General features: G+C 38.6%; 1 protein-coding gene across 3 annotated transcripts in view; it reads left to right on the top strand.

The window, feature by feature from the left end:
- Positions 1–13,449, top strand: part of B4GALT6 (beta-1,4-galactosyltransferase 6) — a 63,712-nt gene extending 50,263 nt beyond the window's left edge. For 2 of the 3 annotated variants that reach the window (XM_033087642.1, XM_033087641.1), the window contains exons 6-9: positions 4,604–4,791; positions 8,231–8,353; positions 8,639–8,740; positions 9,231–10,339. In XM_033087642.1, coding sequence (XP_032943533.1) covers positions 4,604–4,791; positions 8,231–8,353; positions 8,639–8,740; positions 9,231–9,378 — 561 coding nt within the window. In that variant the 3' untranslated portion in view covers positions 9,379–10,339. Of the gene's footprint in view, positions 1–4,603; positions 4,792–8,230; positions 8,354–8,638; positions 8,741–9,230 lie in introns of all 3 variants that reach the window. The other variant, XM_033087643.1, reaches the window with a different exon arrangement.
- Positions 13,450–23,687: the final 10,238 nt, after the last annotated feature.

Raw genomic sequence — 23,687 nt, 5'->3', positions numbered from 1 at the left:
TGCCTCATCTTTGCTTGTGTTGACAGGCGATTGATTTCTCTGCTATACCTTGAAGAAAATGAAAAGTTTACCCTCTGGAGAAACCCCACTAGAGAAGGTCCTGACTGTGTTACAGAGCCATCCTGTGGGGCCTCAAATCCCAGGGGCTAAGTAAGTCTGCATGCTGACCCTAGGGACCCTCAGGCCTCGTCCCTGTTCGGCTTTTTGAAGCCGGCAGTTAGGTATGACTCTCCCCAGCCCCTCCAACTCAGAAAGGGCACAAGTGATTCTTCAGTAGAGAAATAGATTATCCCCTGGAAGAAGATGCCCAGTCGAATGTGTGGAAGTCTCTATAGCAAAAGGCCAGCTTATCACTTTGTCACCTTCACGAAGCCCACTTTCATTCATTCAGAAACAGGGAATACAGCAGTGACAGACCAGGTAAGGCCTCTCCTGTTCTTGTGAGGAGAGACAGGCAATAAATAAATATGTGATGTGTCAGGTGGTGCTCAGGGCAGGGTCAGGGCAAAGAGAGCGATAAGGGCAAGGAGAGGTGCTCTTTTATACAGAGTGTTCAGGGAAGGCCTCTCAGAGGAGGTGAGGTGGGGGCAGCCCCGAATGATGTACCGAATGATGTATAAGCCGTGCTGGTGTTAGGGGGATGTGCATTCCTGGTGTGTTTGGGGAATGAGGGCAGTGTTGCTAGAGTGATGAATGGAGGAGAATGTTAGGGAGGAAATCAGACATGGGTTGAGAAGCAGATAATGAAAGACCTAACAGGCCAGGGTGAGGATTTGGACTATCCCACATGAGGTTGGAAGCCTCTAGAGGGTTTTGAATAGAGGAATGGTATAATCTAACTGTTGTTTTAAAAAGATGACTGTTCAGAGAATAGACTGAGGGGAACAAGGGCTGAAGCGTGGGCAGTTAGAAAGCTCTTGCAGTTGTCCGGGTAGGAGAGGGTGTTGACTTGGGCTGCTATGGGAGGAGGTGAGCAATGGATGGGTTTGGGCTACATTGGGTTTAGAAGTGATATTATTTGCTGATGAGTTAGAGGTGCTGTGTGAGCGAAGGAGAACAGTTAACAGTGATAACACGGTTTTTGTCTTGTACAAGGATGTTCCCATTTTCTGAGCTGTGGGCATCTAGAACACTGCGACAGAGGAAAGGGGCTTTGTGGTGTTGGTGTCCTTTAGGGATTTGCTCTTGCATGTACATGTGTGTATGTGTGTGGTGTTTGAGGCAAGAGTGTTGCCATGATCCTCACATACATACATGCGTGGTGATTTCCCTCAGCCTTTTAAGTGCCTTACTTAAAAAGCAATGAATGGGCAGCCGAGGATTCTCAGATTTTGAAGAAAGCCTCCACCAGAGGAGACAAAACCAATTGAACAAAAGGGTGTGTAGAACATAGAGACATTGGAGAGAATAGAGGAAATCTTAAAAGAACTGAACGACAACAGAAATTCATAATCAATATTCACAGAGAATGAAGAAAAAAGATAATCCATGAAACAAAAACAGGATACCATAAAGAAAGTATAATCAGAACAAGAAAGTTATTGAAAATAAAAATTTGATAACTAAAATGAAACTTTCAACAGAATGGCTGGAAGATAAACTTAAGAAAATAACTCCTAAACTAGAAACAAAACATAAGAAAATCAGTCTAAGAGTACCAACACATCACAGGGTAACCAGTCTCTATGATGGCCTCTTGGATCCTTGTATCCTTGTAACCAGGCCCTTGTGTGGTCCCTCCCGCAATGAATAATGGCTGACTTGTGAGGGCAGCCCGATTGCAGAGTGACAGCATGTGACTTTGGAGGGTAGGTCATAAAAAGTGCTGCTTCTGTCTTGGTCTCTTGGATCACTCGCTCTCGGGGAAGCCAGCTGCCATGTCATGAGGACACTCAAGCAGCCCCGTGGAGAGAGACTGACTTGGCAGCATTGTCTTGCTGGTCCTGTGAGTGAGCCAGATGGAAGTGGATCCTCCAGCTGAGGCCCAGACACCATGGAGCAGAGATGAGGCATACAGTACACACTGTACTGTCAGAACTCCCTATCCACAGATGCTGTGAGCATAATAAATGGCTATTGTATTTTTAGCCACTGAGTTTTGCTGTGATTTCTTACACATCAGTAGATAGCTAATCCACTCACTAATCAGGGTTCTGGAAAAATAGAGCAGAAAAAAATTGGGGTGGAATGGAGGACTGTGGCCCAAGAAATTAATGTAAGAAAATTTTCCAGAAGCAAAGACATGAGTCTTCAGATTCAAGGGGACCAAATGTACACACGAATAATTTCTGGGTCCATTGTGAAGTATATTATTTTAAAGTTTTTTTTTGTTTGTTTGTTTTTTAATTTTCATGGGGAATATTGGTGGACAGTGTGTTTCTCCAGGGCCCAGCATCTCCAAGTCATTGTCCTTCAATCTAATTGTGGAGGGCACAGCTCAGCTCCAAGTTCAGTTGCCGTTTTCAATCTTTAGTTGCAGGGGGCGAAGCCCACCATCCCATGTGGGAATTGAATCGGCAATGTTGTTGTTGAGAGCCCACGCTCTAACCAACTGAGCCATCTGGCCCCCCACAGAAGTTTTAAGAATACCGATTAAAAACGGAAGATATCAAAAAGGTTCTGTAGGACAAATTACCAATGATTATGTATCATAATCGTATGAACCTTCTCAGCAACGTCGACAGCTAGAAGATTGTGGATCCATGCCTTTAAAATTCTAGGGGAAAGTAATTTTCAACTGAGAACTTTTTACCAAGCCAAAAATGTCAATCAAGTATAAGAATAGATTGATGGCATTGTCAATCATCCATTAACTAAAAAGTTTTTTTTTTTTTCATGGATGTTTACTTAGGAAGCTGCTAAAGGAGGTGACTTTTCCTGAGAAAGCCAAGCAAAAAATATAGATGATCTAGAAAATGAAGGACAAGTCCCAGGATGATAGTTGTCCGTGGTCAGACCTGTCCAGACTGCAGCACAAACTGAGGGCAGGGGGAGTTGGAGTTGGGCATGGGGGATGAAGAAAGACTTGATAAATTATTTGATGTGTTTGAATGATTACATCAATTATTAATAGATATAGGACATATTTATGGGGGCTTTTGTATAAAGTAATAATAGTGATGTAGAAAACTAAGAAAACAAAAGGCAGTTATTAATCTCAGTTTGAGAAAGAAAGCAGAATCATAATTCACTCAGCACTCAAGCAATATTTCCGCAGTCCTAATAATGTAAACACTATTGATTTAACCAAAGATTATGACATAACTCTATTGGGAGAATAGATGGCGGGGCAGTGAGTGTGGTGGTGTAAATCCTCAACAACCACGATAAGAAGTCAGTAAACGATGTCTAAAGTTAATGAAGCAAGGAAATATCAGAACTCTCATTATCTTGAAATATGGAGGTAAGCACCAGAATTAACTGCTAGAGGAGTTGCTTTTGGAGGATGAAGATGGGTTAGGCATAGAACTTCTTATTTTTGTTATAAGCCATTATGTATTGTCCACATTTATAAAAAAACAGTTTTAAAACCTTGAAGGGAAGTTGTTCAAGCTGATGTTGATATACCAGTAATCACGTTATAATTTCACTCGCTTTCCCTTTTATTCCCTCCATTTCATTGGTGAAGAAAGAAGCTGTAAGAAGTAAAGTGATTTCTGTTACCTCTAGTTAGTGCAAGACCCAGGACTGAAAATTAGTAACTTTTCATTCCTGAGGCAGCACTCTGGTGGTGACTACATTGTATATCTCATTCACTCCCGTCACAATCCTTTTAAATATTTTGGGAATCAGAAATATTGCTAAAGTATAGGTAATTGCTGTTTAATATTGTTTAGATACAGAATGAAACTTTTTATTGGTAATGCACCTTAATGTAATTTCCTCATAAAGACAGGTAAATGGCTATAATATAGGAAGTTGGGTTCTCTGCAACAAGTTCCCATTTTTTTGTCCCTTAAAATACTCTTGGCGTTTATCATAAGCAAGAATAATAAAAGTAGGAATGGTTTGTTGCCTGGGCATTTTAATATATTTTCTCTACTAATAAAGGAAAATGGTTATAATAAAGGAAGTTTTATGTAATAAGTTCCAATTGTTTTTGTTCTCTAAACCTGTCTTTGTCTTTATTATAAGCATTAGTAATACAGAATTAGCCTTCCCTGGCCTTGTTATATAAGAGAAGGGTTAACGTTTGTTGAGTCATTTTCAGTTTCCTGCTTTTGTTAGTCTTGACAGCACATGGAAAGCTTCAGTAAAAAAATACAACCCATACTATTTTTAATGACTTTATATTTTTCCGGTTATAAATAACCTGTATCTTGATGTATTTGAAGGAAAACAGAAACATAAATGATGTCATTGTATAAATGTGATGCTTGACGAGTGGACTAGATGACAACATTGTTTTCCTGTATGTTACCAAAGTATTAAATAACGCAAGTGCACTTAAACGGTATATTTGAAAATCCTGACATGTTTATTATTGTGTATGGATTTGATTCACATGTACTTATTATTTGACCATAGTTTAACAAGTTAGAAAAGTATAGAAAAAAGTCAGGTGACAAAGCCTGAGTTCGTTTCTGTTTTTCTCCCTGTGAAGACCGGCACACAACCTTTTAACCGTGCAATGCTCTTCAATGTGGGCTTCCAAGAGGCCATGAAAGATAGTGTCTGGGACTGCGTCATCTTCCATGATGTGGATCACCTACCCGAAAACGACCGGAACTATTATGGATGTGGAGAAATGCCACGTCATTTCGCAGCAAAACTGGATAAATACATGTATATGTAAGTGATGTGCAGTCTTGCAGACGTTGTACAATGTACTTGTAAAATCATATCACTGAAGCGGCAGCAGCATGATGTGCCTGGCTCTGAGAATGTTCCACAGCCTAAGGAGTGTCTTTAACTCCAGCCTGTCCTCCTAGAGAGCAGGATGTAGAGTCGCTTGTCATCCATCTAGGGACTTCCTCACACAGAGGTTTGAGCGTGGGGTGGTGGAAAAGAGAGACTGCTTTCTGCATCAAGCAAATGTGGATTTAACTTCTGATTTTTCCCACTTAACAGTTATAGGAGTTGTTTAGTTACTTTTTATCTCTGAACATTGGTTTCCTTGTTCAGTGGAGTAATAGAGCCCTTCCACAGGGCTGGTGAGCACTCCCATGTGCTGGACCTGCCCCGCAGGTACATACCATGTTTCCCCAAAATAAGACCTAGCCGGACAGTCAGCTGTAATGCATATTTTGGAGCAAAAATTAATATGAAACCCGGTCTTATAGTAATATATTACATATAGTATATAGTATATTATGTTACATTATATTATATTATATTATAAAGAACCAATCTTATATTACATAAGACCGGGTCTTATATTAATTTTTGCTCCAAAAGACGCACTAGAGCTGATTGTCTGGCTAGGTCTTATTTTCGGGGAAACACGGTAGCACCTGTTGTCTCCCTTCTGCTTCCCCTCCCCTAGTGATGTTTTAATGCAGTGTATCTTCTTTCTCAGCTATGGATTCTTGACTTGCCTTTAATAAAAAGAAACAAATTTTTTCATTCTCTGACCGGAGATAACTTGAAATGTGAACAGTCATTGAATCTGTGACAGTAACTTAAATTAACATCAAAGTATGCAAGTCTGACCTGGGAAAGGGATCATAGTTTTCACTGGCTAACGGAAGTGGAGAGAAGAGAAAATAGCCTGGAGCGGGGAGATGTTGCCTGCTGCCCTACCGACAGAGTAGAGAGAGGCAGTGACCTGACCAGGCGAATCAGCCCGAAAACAGGAAAAGAATAGCTTTTTTTATTTTTATTTTTTTTGCTGGTCATGGTCGTCATTGGAAAACCTCTTCCTTAATGCCACAGTATCTGAACTCCAAGCCTGGCGTTCCCTTGGGAAAGTCATCCAGGTTCAGGATCTGGTTCTTGGCACTTCTGGAAACTCAATTTTGATCAGCCTGCTAGACTCAAATTAGATTCAGTGTAATTGATTTTCACTGAAAAATCTCATAAAGGTCATATAAACTAAGAATTCTAAATGAATTGTTTTACTTGCAAATATTAATTTCTAATGAGTAAAGTGTTTATATCTACCTAGACTAATCCCAGGGACAGTAGGGATCTTGGAAGTTTGAATAGAAATTCAAGTGGTAGCATAGGGAGAATGACGGGGGTCGGGAATGGCGGGGCAGTGCAGACGTCAGCCTTGGGACAAAGCCTGATGAAGCATCTCTGCCCCACAGTGGTACTCACTCCCACTCTGATGGCAGCTGACCAGAAAGCTCAGGTCCCCAGGTTAGTGCGTCTCTCCCTTTTGGAAGATAAACACTACTAGATTTTTGCTTGCTTACAGTTTCTATTCTTTATCTATTTGTATCTTTATTTTTACCTAATCTTTTTTCTCCTTGGCTTTATGCATTGATTGTTTCCACTTAAGCAGAACAATAAAGGGAATTAATATGCATGCCAGTTTATACATGTCAGTACAGACACACACACACACACACACACACGCACGCGCGCACACACCTGCACCCCTACCTATCTACTGATCTCAGGTTTCTCCCAAACCACTAGCCTGGGCAAGAATAATCCAATTAGTGTGGAAGCACAACAGAGCCATGAATGTTTATTGGCTCTGTTGAACCCCAGCTGGTGTTACTACTAGAATCTTAACTTCCCAAGTGCAAGCCTCATGAGGTCTCTTGGGACACCATGGTGGTCTTTGGGGTCTGCGTTGCTGTTACTCTCCTGGGGTGCCTTAGGTCCAGGGCAGGTCCAAGATTGCTTTCTCCTGCAACCCTAGAGTTCCATGCAGGAGTGGCCTCTCCCATCTGCTGTGACCACACAAGATCCCCGCTGGCAAAACAGCACTTCTTCCCCACAGGGAACAACGTGAGAGTCCCTCAACAAAACAGTGGAATCCCCCTCCCTTTCTCAGAGGCGGCTGTGGATAGGGTCTGGGCCAGATTTCCTTCAGCGCGATTCTCGGATGCTGTGCATGGTTGTGTTTTCTCTGTTGGCCCTGCACACTGGCCCGGTCCCTTCAGGGGCTCTAGCACGCTACTGCCCACTGGCACATTTGGGGCCATAGTACCATTCAGGTCTGCAAATCTAGGGGTGTTACCTCAACATGAGAAAACCAATCTAGATCTAAATGGGTAACTTAGTTTGACAAATTCCTTAGAACATGAGTTAAGGAAAGGTAAGGAAAATGAAATCTAAATTTGAAAATGTAGTTATTTCTCTGAGAAAGACAAATACTATATGATTTCACTTACATGTGAGATCTAAAAAAAAAAAAACAACTCAGATACAGAGAACAGGTGGGTGGGATGGGTGAAATGGGTAAAGGTGGTCAAAGGTACAAACTTGCAGTTATAAAATAAATAAGTCCTGGGGATGTAATGTACAGCATGGTGACTATAGTTAACAGTATTGTATATTTGAAAGTTGTTAAGAGAGTAGATCTTAAAAGCTCTCATCACAAGGAAAAAGAAAGAATTTTGTAACAGTATGGTGATGGATGTTAACTAGACTTATTTCGGTAATCATTTCAGAATGTATACCTATATTAAGTCATGTTGTACACCTAAAACTAATACAATGTTACATGTCCATTATGTCTCAATTTTAAAAAGTCATTTTTAAAAATATTGCGTTAAAAGTAAACGTTTGTAAATATCTATGAGTATTTGGGGAGCATAATCCAAACAGATATGATTGTTGTAGGAATACGCACTTGTCATTTCAAAATTAAATACTAGACTTGTCTTTATAATTTATATATATCCTGGCCTATATACTAAATAATGTATTTATAATTAAGTTCAATTAAGCTAGAAAATTTTATTAGTTTAGCAACATCTAAAATTGTATTGACAGCTATTGATGTACTTAATCAAGTATACTTTGGTGTGAAAATATACAATTTTTGAACACTAGGTTTAGTAACAATACTAAGTATTAAATTTTAATTACTACAGTTGTTTCATTTTGTGTTTTACATAACACATTTAGGTGTACTTGTTTCACTGGAATACAAAAATATTTTGTTCCTTGGTGTACTTTACATTTCCCAGAATGTGATTTAATCAACAGATTTATTTATTTGGAAAATAGAAGTATATTTTGCAAAGCGCATAAAAGACTCGAAACTTGATTTCATGTGGCAAACTGTTTTGATTTCATTTTAGGATGCTATATTCTGCTTTCTTTTTAGTCTTCCATATAAAGAGTTTTTCGGTGGTGTAAGTGGACTGACAGTGGAACAATTTAGAAAGATCAATGGTTTTCCTAATGCCTTCTGGGGATGGGGAGGAGAAGACGATGACCTTTGGAACAGGTAGGTTGAGATCAACTCGCTTAATAACAGAATTTCTACAAATTTCCTTTCTTTTAGGTAAATTGTACTTTGCTAATTCAAGAAAAGATTCTTTGGGATGGAAAATGTTTGAGGTTCCTAAATCTTATTTTGTGTTTCTTCTTTTTTCCGTTAAGAATGCCTTCTAAAATTAGTGACAGCACATTCATTAGCGCCTTTTTTGGTATTTTAAATGGAACTCATGGAATCAATTTTTATGTCAGATTTTATTTCTTTATATTTTCATTTCCGTGTATTGTATTATAGAGTTCACTATGCTGGATATAATGTAACAAGACCAGAGGGGGACTTAGGGAAATACAAATCTATTCCTCATCATCACCGAGGTGAAGTCCAGTTTTTAGGACGGTAAGTTTGATATCCTCTTAAGATACCAAGGTTGCAAAATTATTTAATGTATGAAAGATTTTAAAAAATGCGTTGCACCCAAAAAAAGTCCCCTGAAGGGAATTTTCTGTCAATATCATTTTTTTATAGAAGTGAAGCATTTTTGTGCTTGTTTTGAAGAGATATGCATATATCTACATACATACATGCATTTTCAAGAGCCCAGTTAACTATTTCTATAAAAAGTGTTTTCTTAACAAAAAACATAATACATTTTCTTAAAGATGTCTAAGTTGTAAGGGTGCAGAATAATTTTTTCAGGTGGCATTTTGAGACTCGTAAAAATGCTAATTTACAGCAATGATTTAGAAAGATTTTTAATTATGTATGAGAGTCAAAAATTGTAGAGCTTTAAGTGCTTTAATTTATAAGAATGATCTGGAGCATATTCCTCATCAATTTTTCTTTTTGCACTTGTTTCTGTTACTTTTTTTTTTCTCTAACACTATAGGTATAAATTACTAAGGTATTCAAAAGAGCGTCAGTACATCGATGGGTTGAACAATTTAATATATATGCCAAAAATACTGGTTGATAGGTTGTATACAAATATATCTGTAAACCTCATGCCAGAGTTAGCTCCAATCGAAGACTATTAAAACAAGTCGCTTTCCTGGCAAGATGGACCACAGTGCTGGATCATAAACTTGGGGTGCACGTTTCATGGAGGTCAGTGAAGGGATGTGTCACAGTACCCCATTCTGTAAGAAGAGCCGGCATCCTCAGTGTTTCCAGTGTGGGATTGTACAGTCAGCTTTCTTCCTCCCATCCTCTGCTCTGAGACACACCCCCATGGCGAGCACTGCAGAAGCCAGATGCCGTTGCTTAAGACTGGAAGTTAAGAGAGCTCTCTACAAAGAAAAACATTTTTATACTGAAATCTATAATTTAATTCAAGAGAATGCTTTATTTCTGTTTAAACATATTTTGTACATATGTGATGTAAATTAATGGGTTCAAATTGTTGAAAAATAAGCTGTGTTGCAGTTTTGCATGTAATTGGTTATGCCTTTATTGGACTTTTATAGACTTTTTTATTTGCATGGGAAAAAAACAATGTAACAAAAAAAATTTATGTTACGAAACAAAGGTTAACCCTTGTGTGAAATGAAGGAACTGTCAATAATTGACAGCCAACTAATACAGTAAACTGTTATACTAGTTTTGAGCTTTAGATCTTCAGCCTTCTGTGTGGAAGAAGTCACAGCTTTCTTAGGGTCTTAAAGGGTAAGAAGAAAGGACTTAAACAGCTTTTCTTCCTACCAGCATTACCTGTATTTTTCCTTGCTTGCAATCTCATCAGATTTGCTAAATCACAACCATATTGTTTATGCATATTGCATGAGTATTACCAAGAAAATCTTAAAAGTTGTGATGTGACATGATATAAAGGAACTCTTTTTGTTAAATGTCTTTCATGTACCTCTTGTGTGTCAGGGATTTTGTGCCTCAAAAAATGTTCCCAAGGTTGTGTGTGTTTGTACACTGTTTTTTGTTTGTTTTGCTTTTCAGTTCATAGTGAACAGCACTTTTATTATTTCCGGTTCAAAAGAGCCAAAACCTTTTTTTCACTTAAAAAAAAATCAAAATGATTTGTTTTCAAGAATGAGTTATAGAAAACCCAGTAGTACTTATAATAAACAAATGAATTATACTATTAGATAAGAAATTAAATGTTCTATTTTTATGAAGATAAATGCTTAGTAGATAAAAACAGATTTTAAGTTTAATTCTTAGACTCATAGAATTTCAGGTTTAGAAGGGATTCATTTTAATGTTGGCCAATTTCATTCAAACTATGTATTTTTTTCACTTCTAAGCAATTATATCTCTGGTGTTGTTATAATTCCCTTACTGAAAGCATAATTTAATAGAATTACATAATCAGTTATTTAAATCCATTAATGTTTTGAGACACTTCTCAGAAAACAGGTCTTACTACCTGACATCAAATATATTACTTTATCTTAAATTTGGACAAAGTTTTTATGACAAAATCAAGCATTATTTTTACTTTGAAAATGATCAATTATTGTTAACCAAAGATTCTTTAAAATATCAAGATATTTTCACAAATTTAAAACAAAAAATTGTATATGTATAAAGTGAATCTTGAACAACAGTGAAGAACAATAAAAATCTATATTTGAGAGATGTTTGATAACATTTGCCTCATGGATTATTCACTTAAAACAGAAATATGGCTATTTATCTCAGGTTATAAGTTTAATTTTGAAGTGTCATTTTCTATGGCAATATTGGTAACCCAATGACTACGACCCAACTCACAAAATAATTGAAATTCTCGTATTTTGAGAAAACTGATAGTTCTCTGTTATGATACCAAACAGAATTTTTTCACATTTATTTTTTAGAAATAATTCCAAAATACATGTCTCATTTATTTGCTTTTACTGAAAATAATGAAAAATCAGACCTTCTGAACAGTAAAATATTTGTTCTTAATTTGTGTATCTGTTCATTTTCTGTGTCCCATAGCCAATGTAGTTTTTTAATTCAATGAAATGAAGGAAAGTAAATTGGGGAAGTTAACATTTGTTGATCACTAACAAGATAGTAGGGGCACAGAAGCAAAATTAATCCATAAAATAATAAAATAATTAAATATTTCAGTTGTGGGGAAAATTAGGGCTGTTTTTGAGTCTTATCAGGAAAAGTTTTTTTTGTTGTTTTTTTTTTAGTTTGGAGCTGCCCACATTAGAATCTTTTCCTTATATACACTTTACAATTTTAAGAGAATTCAATTCTACTACAGTCTGCCTTATTTTCATGGATTAAGTCTAATAGTAATTTTTATTTTAGGAATGGGCCTGAATATTTTGCTTTTTTCTGTTTTGAATATGATATGTCATCCTGTGAAAACCATCTCATAAGTTGGCTTTTTGTCTTTTGTTTTTGTTTTGCCTGTTAAGTGCAGACCTAAAATTGATTTTTGCCCGTAAATAATGACTTTTATATGTTTCAATAAAGTGACAGTTTTGACCAATTATCTTTAATGTATGAAAATAAATCTATTCCATAAAAATGAACAAATGCATTGCAAATGCAAACTTTCTTTATAGTTATGTTGGTGGATTTATTAGTGAACGTGTATTCTTGCCTACTTTATCAGGTGCAGTGCTAGCTATGTCTTTGGAAAAAGTATTATTTCATTTCTAAACAAATCAAGTTAAGTAAGTTGAAACCTTTCCAAAATTATGAAGACATGCTCTGATAATTTATTCATTGTATTTCTTAGTCTCAAAGTCTAGACATATATGTATGTGGACATAGAGCTATTATTACGAGGTCCCTATAGCACTACTGGGAAAGTTATATAGTGCCTTTCAACTAGAGAAAGTAGTAATGATTAATGGGCCTATTTGTAGAAAAAGGAAAATGTTCACATGTCCTGTAACATTGTGTCTAATTCATAGTGGAGATAGTCATTTAAACCTTTGCCAAAACTAGGATTTAATGGATATTTTTTAAAATCTAAATTTAAATTTCTGTTTGTATTTTGTGAAAAGGTGTTCAGTAAGAAAACGTTGTTTACAATATTATGTAAGTACAAAGTTACGTATTAAAAACTTGCTTATCCTCCTCTTCCTAGTCAAGAGATTAATATCCATTTTAAAAGAAATTGGACAAATATGCAATACAATATTCTCCCTCTTTTGAAGTCCCCCTCTGAGAGAAAGAAATTTTGTGTCATTTTATTTGGCCTTTGCTCATCTCTGTTACATTTCTTTATGTATTTTTTCAGACAAATATTAGCACTCTAGATTTATTGCCTTCTATTTGCAAGTATGCCCATTGAGAGAACCAAAATGGCCATAGTGGTATTTATCACAAAGAGGAAGTGTACTTAAGATTAGTTTTATTAAGATCTGAAAGGCTTTCACATAAATGCACTGAAATAAATGCTAGTAATTTCTTGTACTCTTTTTTTTTTTTTGCATCTCATGGAAATGTTTGTACTTTTTTAATCATTGTCTTTTATGAAATATAATGTTCTAAAGACTTTGTGTGATGATGTAATTATTTTCTTTCGGGAACTTTTTTTTAGTTATCTGGGTTTTTCCTTCTTGTTGTATTTGTTTTCCTAAATTTCAAGTGAATTTTTGATGAATACCTTTGTTGCACTAGGATTGCAACTCAAGCATAAGACTATCACAGCATCTGCCTTTGCAACAGTCGCAGTCAAATACATTTAAGTATCACCTCATAGCTTTTTCTCCCAAAGAGACACAGTAATATTTAAATGTTTGTCCTTGATACAGTTAGGAATCTGTTGTATCAAGATGAATATTTAATGATCCATTTTCAGCATAACTTTTCCCTGTACAACTTCAATAAATTAAACTAGTATGTTATGGTCACTTCCCTTCTTGTTTTTCGAGTGTCAAGTAGCATTGAAGATTTTTAATTAAGACAATCAAATCTCAAAAATACCTAGGGACTAGATTTGCATTTGGGGTAGATTGTGAGAGCATGGCTTTTATCAAATTATTTGTAAGGAGCTCTAAGTATTAATTTTTATGCATAGTATCAGTTACCAGGATATTGTCACTATAGATCACAAATAAAGCCAATCATTAAATCATAATCATTTAGTTATTTATATCATGCAGAGTCATAAAATTGAGTCAGCTTAGTCTGCCCCAGGTTTCTACCTATGTGTCTTCTGGTGAAACATGATGACTCAATTTACTGGTCTTATATCTTGTGTGTGTGTGTGTGTGTGTGTGTGTGTGTGTGTGTGTGTGCTGTCTTTACACACATAGATTTAAGGTTGTGGAGATATTCTGGACCAAAATTGTTTTATTTACGAGAAGATTGTTCGTAAGGAGAATGTACTGTATTGATCTTGATTTAAGTAACTTACGATAGTGCTATCACTCAAAACTATACTGCAAGGAAAAGAAAAATATATGAGTTGAAAAATAAAACTTGTATCTTTCTCAACACATTCCTATAACATATTGTGGTGGCTCTGAATTCCATTGCGAGTTGAACCTTCCCAATTCCATCAGTTGAAGTCTGTGCTCTGGAGGATATCCGAGAAGTATGAGATGTTACCTATCCTTAAGGAATTTACTGTCTTCTGTGTGTAAAACTGACAGAGTGGAAACCACTGAAAACGCACATGTTGTCAGATGAGGTGCTCAGTGGTGGCCTCTGCACACACTTGGTTTTATATTTCACTAATGGAATGTTTGGCCAGTGGAGCAGCTTTGTAGGAGCAGATTTTCTCCTACAAAGAATATTTCATAGCTCTAAGCATATGCTTCAGAAGAGATCATTGTTCTTCTGCAATGGAACGTGAGGATTTGTAGTTAATTTTTAACTACTGTGTGGAAGGTGGTGGTTATAAGCAAAGATTCGGGAATCAGACTGATCTGAATTTGCATTCAGGGATCCACTGTCATTAGCTGTGAAATTTTAGCAAATTTTTAAACCTCTGTGGCCCCCAGTTTCCTGATCTCTCCATTGATAATGATAGGAACTACCTGAGGATTGTTGAAATGATTCAATTAATCCGAAGAAGCGTCTGACACACTTTGTAAAAACTTGGCTCAGATTAAGTCGGTTTTCAGCTTTTGAGTAACAACCTTTTCTTTCTTGCAAATTGTTTCGGGTTATAGAGAATGGTATCGCAATCTTTAATCCTACCAGGAAATGAAGTCAGTGATTACCCTAAATCCGTGGTAATGTATGTAAACAGTAAAACTGGCCAAAGTGCACAATTAAAATTTAGCAGTGATCGTCATGAGAAGTGTAGCAAATGGGACTCAGGCTCTGTGTTCTCAGAAGGTTGTGTGATTCTAGTCTACCTAGACGTGGAATGGAAAGCACCTATTATAGCACTTAGCTCATGGAGGGCATTCAGTCACTAGTACTTTCTCTCAGTATTCCAGATGAAGAAGTTAAATGTCCACATGGGCCTGAGCTCCTGCTTTTTCTCTCCTCCCTTGGCTTTTGGGTTTGGCTTTTTCACCTGTCCTCTTCTCGATTTTCTTGGAAGACTCTTCCTCTGCCTTCCATTCTCCCTCTTTCTCCTCTCTCTTCTGATCAATAACTCACTTTCTAGGACCACTTTCTAGCTCTGTCCAGTAGAATGTTCTATGATGATGGAAATGTTCTATGGCTATGCTGTCCAATATGGTAGTCATGAGTTACCTAGGGCTATTAAGCATTTGAAATGTGAATAGAGCAAGGAAGGAACTGGATTTTTTATTTTGTTGAATTTTAAATAAATTTAAATAGCCACAAACAGCAAGTTTTAATTGTGCACTTTGGCCAGTTTTACTGTTTACATTCATTACCACGGATTGAAGGTAATCACTGACTTCATTTCCTGGTAGGATTCAAGATTGCGATACCATTCTCTATAACCCCAAACAATTCACATGTACCATGTAGTGTACGTGCAAAGCTTTCACTACATGGTCCCCCAGGTATATGTATTCAGGAGACTCCCAAACCATATCTCCAGCGCAGAATTCTTAGCTTCTGTTCCACATTATCAACTTACTGGTCATCTCCCTCTGCTCGTTCACAGAAATTTAAAACTCGGCATGTCCCAACCTTAATTTATCATACCCCCCTCCAAAACCTAAACCTAGTCTCTCTCCTGTTTTATCATCTGCTTGGCAACCCAAGGACAAATTTATGAGCCGTCCTCTCTCTTTCTCTGTCCAGTCGACATTAACTCCATCTCTTAAGTCTCTTTCCGGTCTATGTGGTCTTTTGTTTCCACAACTACCCAGATCCTCCCCAGTCCTTTCTTACTTCCAAGGTGTGATGTTTTCTTTGAATCTACCCTCCACCTTGCCGGGAAAGTGTAGCTTTTGAAACACGACCGTGCTTAAAATCTTTCAGTGGCTCCCCATGGCCTACAGGACGAGGTCCAAGCGTTTTGGCCTCTCATACCAGGTCCTTACTGACTGGCTTCTGCGTGCCTCTCCAGAACCAGCACCTCACCGTACATTCCTGTCGCACCCTTTCAATTCTCTGGCCACCCGTGGACTACTCCGCATGGCCAGTATCAGACCCCTTTGCCTTGGCACGCTATCTTTCCTATCTTCATCCACCAGAGGATCTATCACATATCTCTTAAGACTCAGTAAGCTCTTCTGGAAGGCTTCTCTGGCCACCCCGAGTAAAATTGGCCACTTGTTCTCTTGTACTCCTGCGCCACAATACATGAACGCTATGAAAGCATGTTTTATACCATTCATGTATTTGTTGGCACTTTTGTGTTTCCCCCGAGGACTTAGCTCTTTGAGAGCAGTGGTGCATGTCATTCAGTTTTGTACTCGAGCATCGAGCACAGTGCTCAGTGAGCGAGTGATTCTGTCAAGGGAGCACCATTTGCCATCTAGTCGGACAGAACCCTCCACAGCATTCTAAGTTACGGTTCCATTAATACATACATGCCATATCTCCTTACTGAACTGTGTTCGGTAGGATCGGTGCCTTAATTATGCCTATTAAGGGCCATCAGCCAAATGCATTTTGCCCATCATACCAATATAACTAATAGACAGCTATGTTCATCATTTTTACTCAATATCTGTTTTTAAATTGAAATTTATTGGGGTGACAATGGTGAGTCAAATTACATAGGTTTCAATATCAACATATTTTTAAAATTTAAAAGAATATTTACTAAGCTTTAAAACACTAATTATAGATTAACGTATAGAAGAAAACAGAATAGCAAAGAATTCACTGCCAAGATGGTTATTAAATTTAAAAAATCAAACATGGAAAGTGAAAGCCACCCTTCCTGTAAAATAAATGTTGTCACAAAACACGAATATAATGATGTAAGAGTTTGAGAGCAGATGCTGAAAACACCTGTTTACTTATCAAAGAGGAGGTATTATTTTACCTCTGGAACATAATTTCCACCTGAGGTACTTTAAGAAATATATCTAGCTCATCCCCAAGAAATTTTGTTACTTTCTTTTTACACAGTCCTTCCTCCCCTTTCCCCCTTTCTTCACCTGCTCTTTCTTTCCTCTCATTCCTCCTTTCCCGCCACCACCGTGGTTAGAATCAGGAAAAATCATGGTGGTCTTAGTTTTCCTGTAGTCTGTGAGAAATCCCCCGAGTGCTTTTGTTCAGGCAGAACAGGGTCCCCATTCTGTTGTGAAACCAGACTTTCCCTTCATTGTGCTCTTATCCCTTGACCTTGTATAAATGTCATTTTGTGTAGGATGATTAGATCGTCTCTTAACCTGTCTAGCAACTTCTGATAGCCTTGTCTCCAATCTTTCCAACCCCAATATTTTTAAGCATTTGTTAAGCTCCTGCTGTGTCTCAGGCAACCTGCTGAGTGCTGAGAATGAAAAAGAAAGTTTCTCCTCCCCAGGTAGGCTACAGCCAAGTAAGGGAGATGCTTGCCAAGGGCTTCTCAAGGGCCAACTCCTTTTTCTTCTACATAGTTTGTACCCTACTTGGAAATCCATTGGGAAAATGGGCAAAAGTCTTGGACAGATCACATGAGGGGAGTTCACACAGAGTTCCCCCCACAGACTCTGAGGGAGGGCACCACCTTGATACGATGGAGGAGGTGGGGGAGGGGGGGTCAGGGTTCACCCTGGCTTTTCTTGGAGTTCTCTTTTGGAGAAGAGGCAGGTATATTTCAAAGGTGTCTGCCTGCTGGCCTTTGCTTTCCTAGGTTCTTAGACTACAGACAGCAGGCTTTTCTTGGAGGGGGCTTTTATTTTTCTTTTGGTCTGCTCCTGTTGGCATTTCTGGGGTACAGATGTCTACCACCCAGACTGTGATATCAAGGAGGTAAGAAAAACAATTCCTGGAACTCACAGCCGGGTTGTTCCTTGAGAATCTGGGTCTCTCCAGGCCGTTCACCTTCTTGACTCATCTTCAGAGTCTTCTGGTTTGTTTGTATGTTTGGTTATTAGTGGGAGAAGAAAATGGAATGCATTGACCCCATGTTGTCCAACTCATATAAAACTATCACATAAAAAGAAAGGTAAGGAACTGTGCTGTATCTTGACTGTGTGGCTGTCCGTATGGTGGTTGTGACATCGCACTAGAACTTTGCAGGATATTACCACGGGGAGGAGGACTGGGGAAACGGTGCAGGGATCTCTGTATTATTCTCACAACTGCATGTGAGTCTACCGTTACTTCACACTAGGACATTTAATTAAAAAAGAGGCAAAGAGTCATACGTGAAAGATGATTGACTCCACCCACAACAAGAGAGATACAGATGAAAATGACATCGAAATACTGATTCTGACCTATTAGATTAGCAAAAATTGAATTTTCACCCGCACTTGGTGAGGCTGTAGAAAACCAGGCGCTCTCATATAGGATGCAAAATGTCAACACGCCTGTGGAGGGGAAGTGAGCAATACCAAACAAAATTACTAAAGCATTACACTTTGTCTCAGAAAATTTTTTTCAGGCATCTCTCTGAAGGACACATCTCTACAGATATGAAACAACATATGAATACGTTTATTCATGGAGGTGTTATTTAGAGTAGATTGGAAGCACCTGAGTATCTACCTAGAGGCAGTTGGTTGAAGAGACTCTGGTCATCCACACACCAAATACTCTGTAGCCATAGAAAAGGGGGCCCAAATTCCATATTCGGATACATACTGGTTTCCTGGCTAATGGTGTCCTGTGGGACAAAATACGATTCACTATATAAAGTGCTGCCTTTTGTGAATGAAATAAGGGACGTAAAAATGTATGTGTGTGTTTGCTTCTGTTTTATGTAAGAGTGACAGGCAGGACAAACCAGAAACTAACACAAATAGTGGTCTGTGGGGAGAGGGAGGCAGTGGGATGGAGGGCGCAGGGATGGCAGTGAGACACATTCCGTAGGATTTTATGGAGTTAGGTACTGGAACCAGGTCAACGTTTTTATCATCACCAGATAAATGTTAAAAGCAACCTCCAAATTAATTTTAAACAATCAAATTTTAAAAATTATTTGGGCAAAACAGCACGAATGTTGTTTAGCGAGTTTGGTCTTCATTAACGAAGGATTAACCTTAGCCAGTAGAAAGAAAACAATTCCTGTTTGTTCACTGTCCTTGCTGCACTGTATAAATATGACTGATGCCATGTTTGCATGTGTCCCTGGGTCTTTCTTCCTGTTCTTACCGTGCATGTTCTTTTTTTTGTACACAGTCGACTTTGTATTGTTAATGTGGGGAACATAGTAACTACTGTTTCGTGGCCGTTCCAGTGGGTTTGGCAGCCATGCCCATTATCCTTTCCCAGAGAGCCTGCCTTACCCAGCTCCCCACAGGAGGAGTTCCACACACACCCTAACTTCCCTGGCCACAGCTCACTGGGCAAGGGTCAGGCATCGCCCAGAGAGAGCACAACAGTGCCCAAGGAAAGCCAGTGAGAGTCTTAGCAATTTGATGGCACATAGTGACTGAAGAAGTGGGTGCTGAGCCCAATTTCCTTCCTTGTGGTTAAGTGAGCAGAGAAGCTGGTCTGCAAAGAGAATGAAGGGGAGTCACATTATCTATCAGTCATGCAGCCCAGAGAAACATGTGGTTACTTCAGTTCCTGATTCCTTTCCAGACCCAGTATCTGGTGAGGCCCAACTGTGTCTGTTCCATTTGTGCTCTGTGAGATTCATATAAATAAATCCCTTGTCATTCAAGTTAGCTGGACTGAGTCTGTGTTTCTTAAATCAAATAAGCTCCAGTTGAAACACTCCATTTCTCTTTCAGAACGATTTTTGACCTCATTAAAAATCAATTTCGATGATGTCAGTCAACATTACAAACTCTTTATAATCAAGTGTGTGCAAATGTACATAATAATAGCCCTACTGGGATGAGACATCTTTGAGGATGAGAACCATTTCTTTTTCATCTTTACTGGCACGCTTATTGGGAATGCAACAAGTCTTTGTTAACTGAAGCTTTTTTCTATGTTAGCCCTTAGAGTATGGATTCTGTTTTGTAAAATTGCTTTTCTCTAAGGCAGTAGAGTGTAGAATCTCAGGGGATACAGTTTCAGTTTCAGTTGGATTTGAGGAGCTACGGATATTCTGGAACAATTTCCCAGCGATGTGGTCCTCATCCTTCCTCATCTAGGAAGTCCTGTAAAGCTGATTCAGGGGCCAGGGAATGATCCAGGGTTTGGGAATGGTTTCAATGGATGTTACTCTTGGCTAGTGTCTCAATGCTGAGTGATATTAGCATCACTTGGGGAGCTTTTAAAACTAAATCCCACTTGGGCTGGACCTCTAGACAGCTGATTTCATTGGTCTGGGTTGGGGCCTAGGCATGGATATTCTTTAAATATTCCCAACTGACTCTAAAATGCAGCTAAGATGGAAAAACATGGCAGTAGACACAACCTAAGTTGTTCACGTGGCCTTGCAGCTGATGCATCCTTTTCAAACAGATGTCGACTTTGGTCCAGGCCTGATCATTTGAGACCATGATTCTCCAAGTGTGTTGGGCTAGTAGTGGCAGTCTCTCCAGGGAACCTGTTAGAAATGCCAATTCTCAGGCCCTGGCCAAGCGGTCTGTATGGCCCAGCAATCCGTAGTTCCACAAGCCCTCCAGGTGACTCTGATGTGTGCTAAAATCTGAAAATCACCGCTTGAGGCCAAAACAGGCTCGGGTGGAACAAGTGGAGTTTCCCTTGGTCTATACCTCTTGTCCTCTCCTTGTTGGGTCATAAATTGTTCTTGTCTCAGAGAAAAAGGTGCTGGAGACTCATGACAGACCATTTAATCAGACAGTTATCCTGACTAGCTTTTTGAATTTTTCATAGGATAATTTAGTCAGTTCACAGAGTTTCACATAGATAAAAATATTTCACATATTACACACCCATAATGGACCAAGCACTTTCTAAACTCTAATACGACATTATTAGTCTTCACAACTGTCCAGAAGGAGTGAAAGTAAGGATCAATTGAGAAGCCACAGAAAAGAGGTTCAGTGACAAAAGAGAAAAAGCTAAATGCTAAGTACTGCTGCCCATTCAAGATAAACCAGGAAATAGAGGTGATTAAGGAAAATTTGAAGGTCTAAGGGAGTGGAATAAAAAACAGTAGGTGAGGAATTTTATAAACCCCAGAAACTTACAGGCCTTATTAAAACTTTTCTAGAAACTAATTCCGGACTCTAGACTTTAATTTCAAAGAAGTCCAACAATTTATTAAAGGTGAAAAAAAAAAAAAAACCCTAAACTACATACATTGATTCTAAGTCTGCAGTATGAAAGGTTTTTGCTGCTTCTAAGTTACAAAGAATATGGCATTGCTTTCAGAGAGTGTGCTTTTGTATAAGGAAATAAAAGCTATCCAAAGACTCAATAATATACATAGGAGGAAATAATTGTGTAAGTTTTTAATCTTTTTATTGACATTCAATATTATTTTATATTAATTTCAGGTGTACAGCAGAGTGGTTAGACATTTATATAATTTAAGAAGTGATTCCCTGACTAGTACCCACCTAGCACCATACATAGTTATTACCATATTATTGACTATATTCTCTGTGCTTTACTTTACATCACTGTGACTATTTTGTAACTACCAATTTGTAATTTTTATTCCCTTCCCCTTTTTCACACACCACCCCAAACCCCCCTCCCATCTGGCAGCCATCAAAATGTTTTCTGTCTATGGGTTTGTTTGTTTTGTTTGTTAATTTTGTTCTCTAGATTCCACATAAGCAAAATCACATTGCACCTGTCTTTCACTGTCTGACAAATGCCACTCAGCACAAAACCTTCCAGGTCCATCCATGCTGCCACAGATGACAAGAACCCATTCCCTTCCCTGGCCCAGCAATATTCCACCATATATATGTACCACCTCCTTTTTATCCATTCTTCCATCGAAGGACACCCAGGCTGCCTCCACATCTTGGTCCCTGTAAACAATGCTGCAATGAACATATGAATGCACACATCCCCCCGAGGTAGCGTTTTTTTGGCTTCTTCAGATAAATACCCTGAAATGGGATTACTGGGCTCTTCACTGTCTCTTCTTATAGCCTTTGTTTTAAAGTCTGTTTTGTCTGATATAAGGAGTGCTACCCCAGCTTTTTCTTCTTTTTTTTCATTTTCATTTTCATGAAGTTTACTTTCAGTCTGTGTGTGTCTTTCAATCTGAAGTGAGTCTTTTGCAGGCAGCATTTTTTTTCTTATCCGTTCAGTCCTCCTATGTCTTTTCATTGGAGCATTCAATCCATTTACATTTAAAGTAATTTTAATGCATAGCTATTGCCATTTTATTCATGATTTTGATTTTATTTTTTTCTGTCTTAAAGGAGTCCCTCTAATATTCCTAGTAATACTGGTTTGGTGGTGATGAACTCCTTTAGCTTTTTCTTGACTGGGAAGCTCTTTATCTGTCCTAAGTGAAACCCTTGATGGGTAGACTAATCTTAGTTGTAGGTCCTTGCTTTTCATCATATTGAATATTTCCTGCCAATTCCTTCTGGCCTACAAAGTTTCTGTTGAGAAATCAGCTGACAGTTTTATGGGAGCTTCCTTATAAGTTACTAGCTGCCTTTCTCTTGCTGCTTTTAGGATTCTCTCTGTCTTTAACCTTTGCCATTTTAATTATAATGTGTATTGTTGTGGGCCTGTTTGGGTTCATCCTGTTTGGAACTCTCTGCACTTCCTGGATTGCATGTCTATTTCCTTCACCATAAATAAAGTTTTCAGTCATTATTTCTTCAAATAGGTTCTCAATCTCTTGCTTTCTCTGTTTTCCTTCTGGTACCCCATTACGTGAATGTTGTTATGCTTGATGTTGTGCCAGAGGTCTCTTCAACTATCTGCATTTATTTATGTATTTATTCTGTTTTCTTTTCTCAATTCTGATTGGGTGTTTTCTGCTATCTTGTCTTCCAAATTGCTGATTCGTTCCTCTGCTTCATCTAGTCTGCTGGTGATTCCTTCTAATGTATTCTTTGTTTCAGTTATTGTATTCTTCATATCTGACTGGTTCTTTTTTATGGTTTTTAGGTCCTTTTTCTGTGCTTGCTATCTCCTTGTTGAAGTTCTCACTAATTTCCTTGAGCATTCTTATAACCATTGTTTTGAATTCTGTCTCCAGTATGTTGCTTGCCTCCATTTCATTTAGTTCTTTTTCTAGATTTTCCTCCTGTTCTTTCATTTGGGATGCATTTCTTTGTTTCCTTATTTTGGCTTGCTCTCTATGTATTTCTATGTATTAGGTAGATCTTCTATGTCTCCCAGTTTTGGCCAAGTGGCTTTATGTATTAAGTGTCCGGTGGAGCCCAGTGACACAGTATCCCTGGTCACCTGAGCTGCATGGTCCACGAGTGTCCCTTGTGTGGGTTGTGTGTGCCCGCCCTCCTGTTAGAGTTGAGCCTTGATTGCTTTTGGTACATAAGTGGGTGGGATTGACTCTTAGAATGACTGGCTGTGGGGTTTGGCTAAGTCTGCAGCTTATGGGCTGCTGTGCTGGAGACTTACCCCACTGAATGGGATTTTCCCCAGCAGGCTCTGGTGCCTATTGACACCACCCTTTGTGTGTGTCACTTGTGAGGCTAATTGGGCAGTGCTCTGCTGTGGTGTGAAGTCAACCTCCAAGTGTATTGGTTCTGGGGCCTCTTGGGAGGGACTGCGGTGCAGGCCGGGGGCTACCTCGTAGGAGCTACAAAGTGATCCACAGTTTGCTCCCTGTGCTGGACCTGGTGGTGTGTGGGAGAGGCTACACTGCAAACTGAAGACAGCTGCCACCAGTACTGGGTCTGGGGTATCTCCTGACACTCCGAGGCTTTCTGCCGCCTGCCAGCTCACTTAAGGTTCAGCCACTGATGATGTCTCCTGTGGTATGTGAGTTGGGTGAGGCAGGGTCTCAAGGAGTCACGAGAGTGGGAAGAGTTGTGGTCAC

Source organism: Rhinolophus ferrumequinum, chromosome 19, assembly GCF_004115265.2.
Source record: "Rhinolophus ferrumequinum isolate MPI-CBG mRhiFer1 chromosome 19, mRhiFer1_v1.p, whole genome shotgun sequence".
NCBI lineage: Eukaryota > Metazoa > Chordata > Mammalia > Chiroptera > Rhinolophidae > Rhinolophus > Rhinolophus ferrumequinum.
Note: the sequence above shows the minus strand (reverse complement) of the source record. Positions and strands in the feature narration are given on the sequence as shown.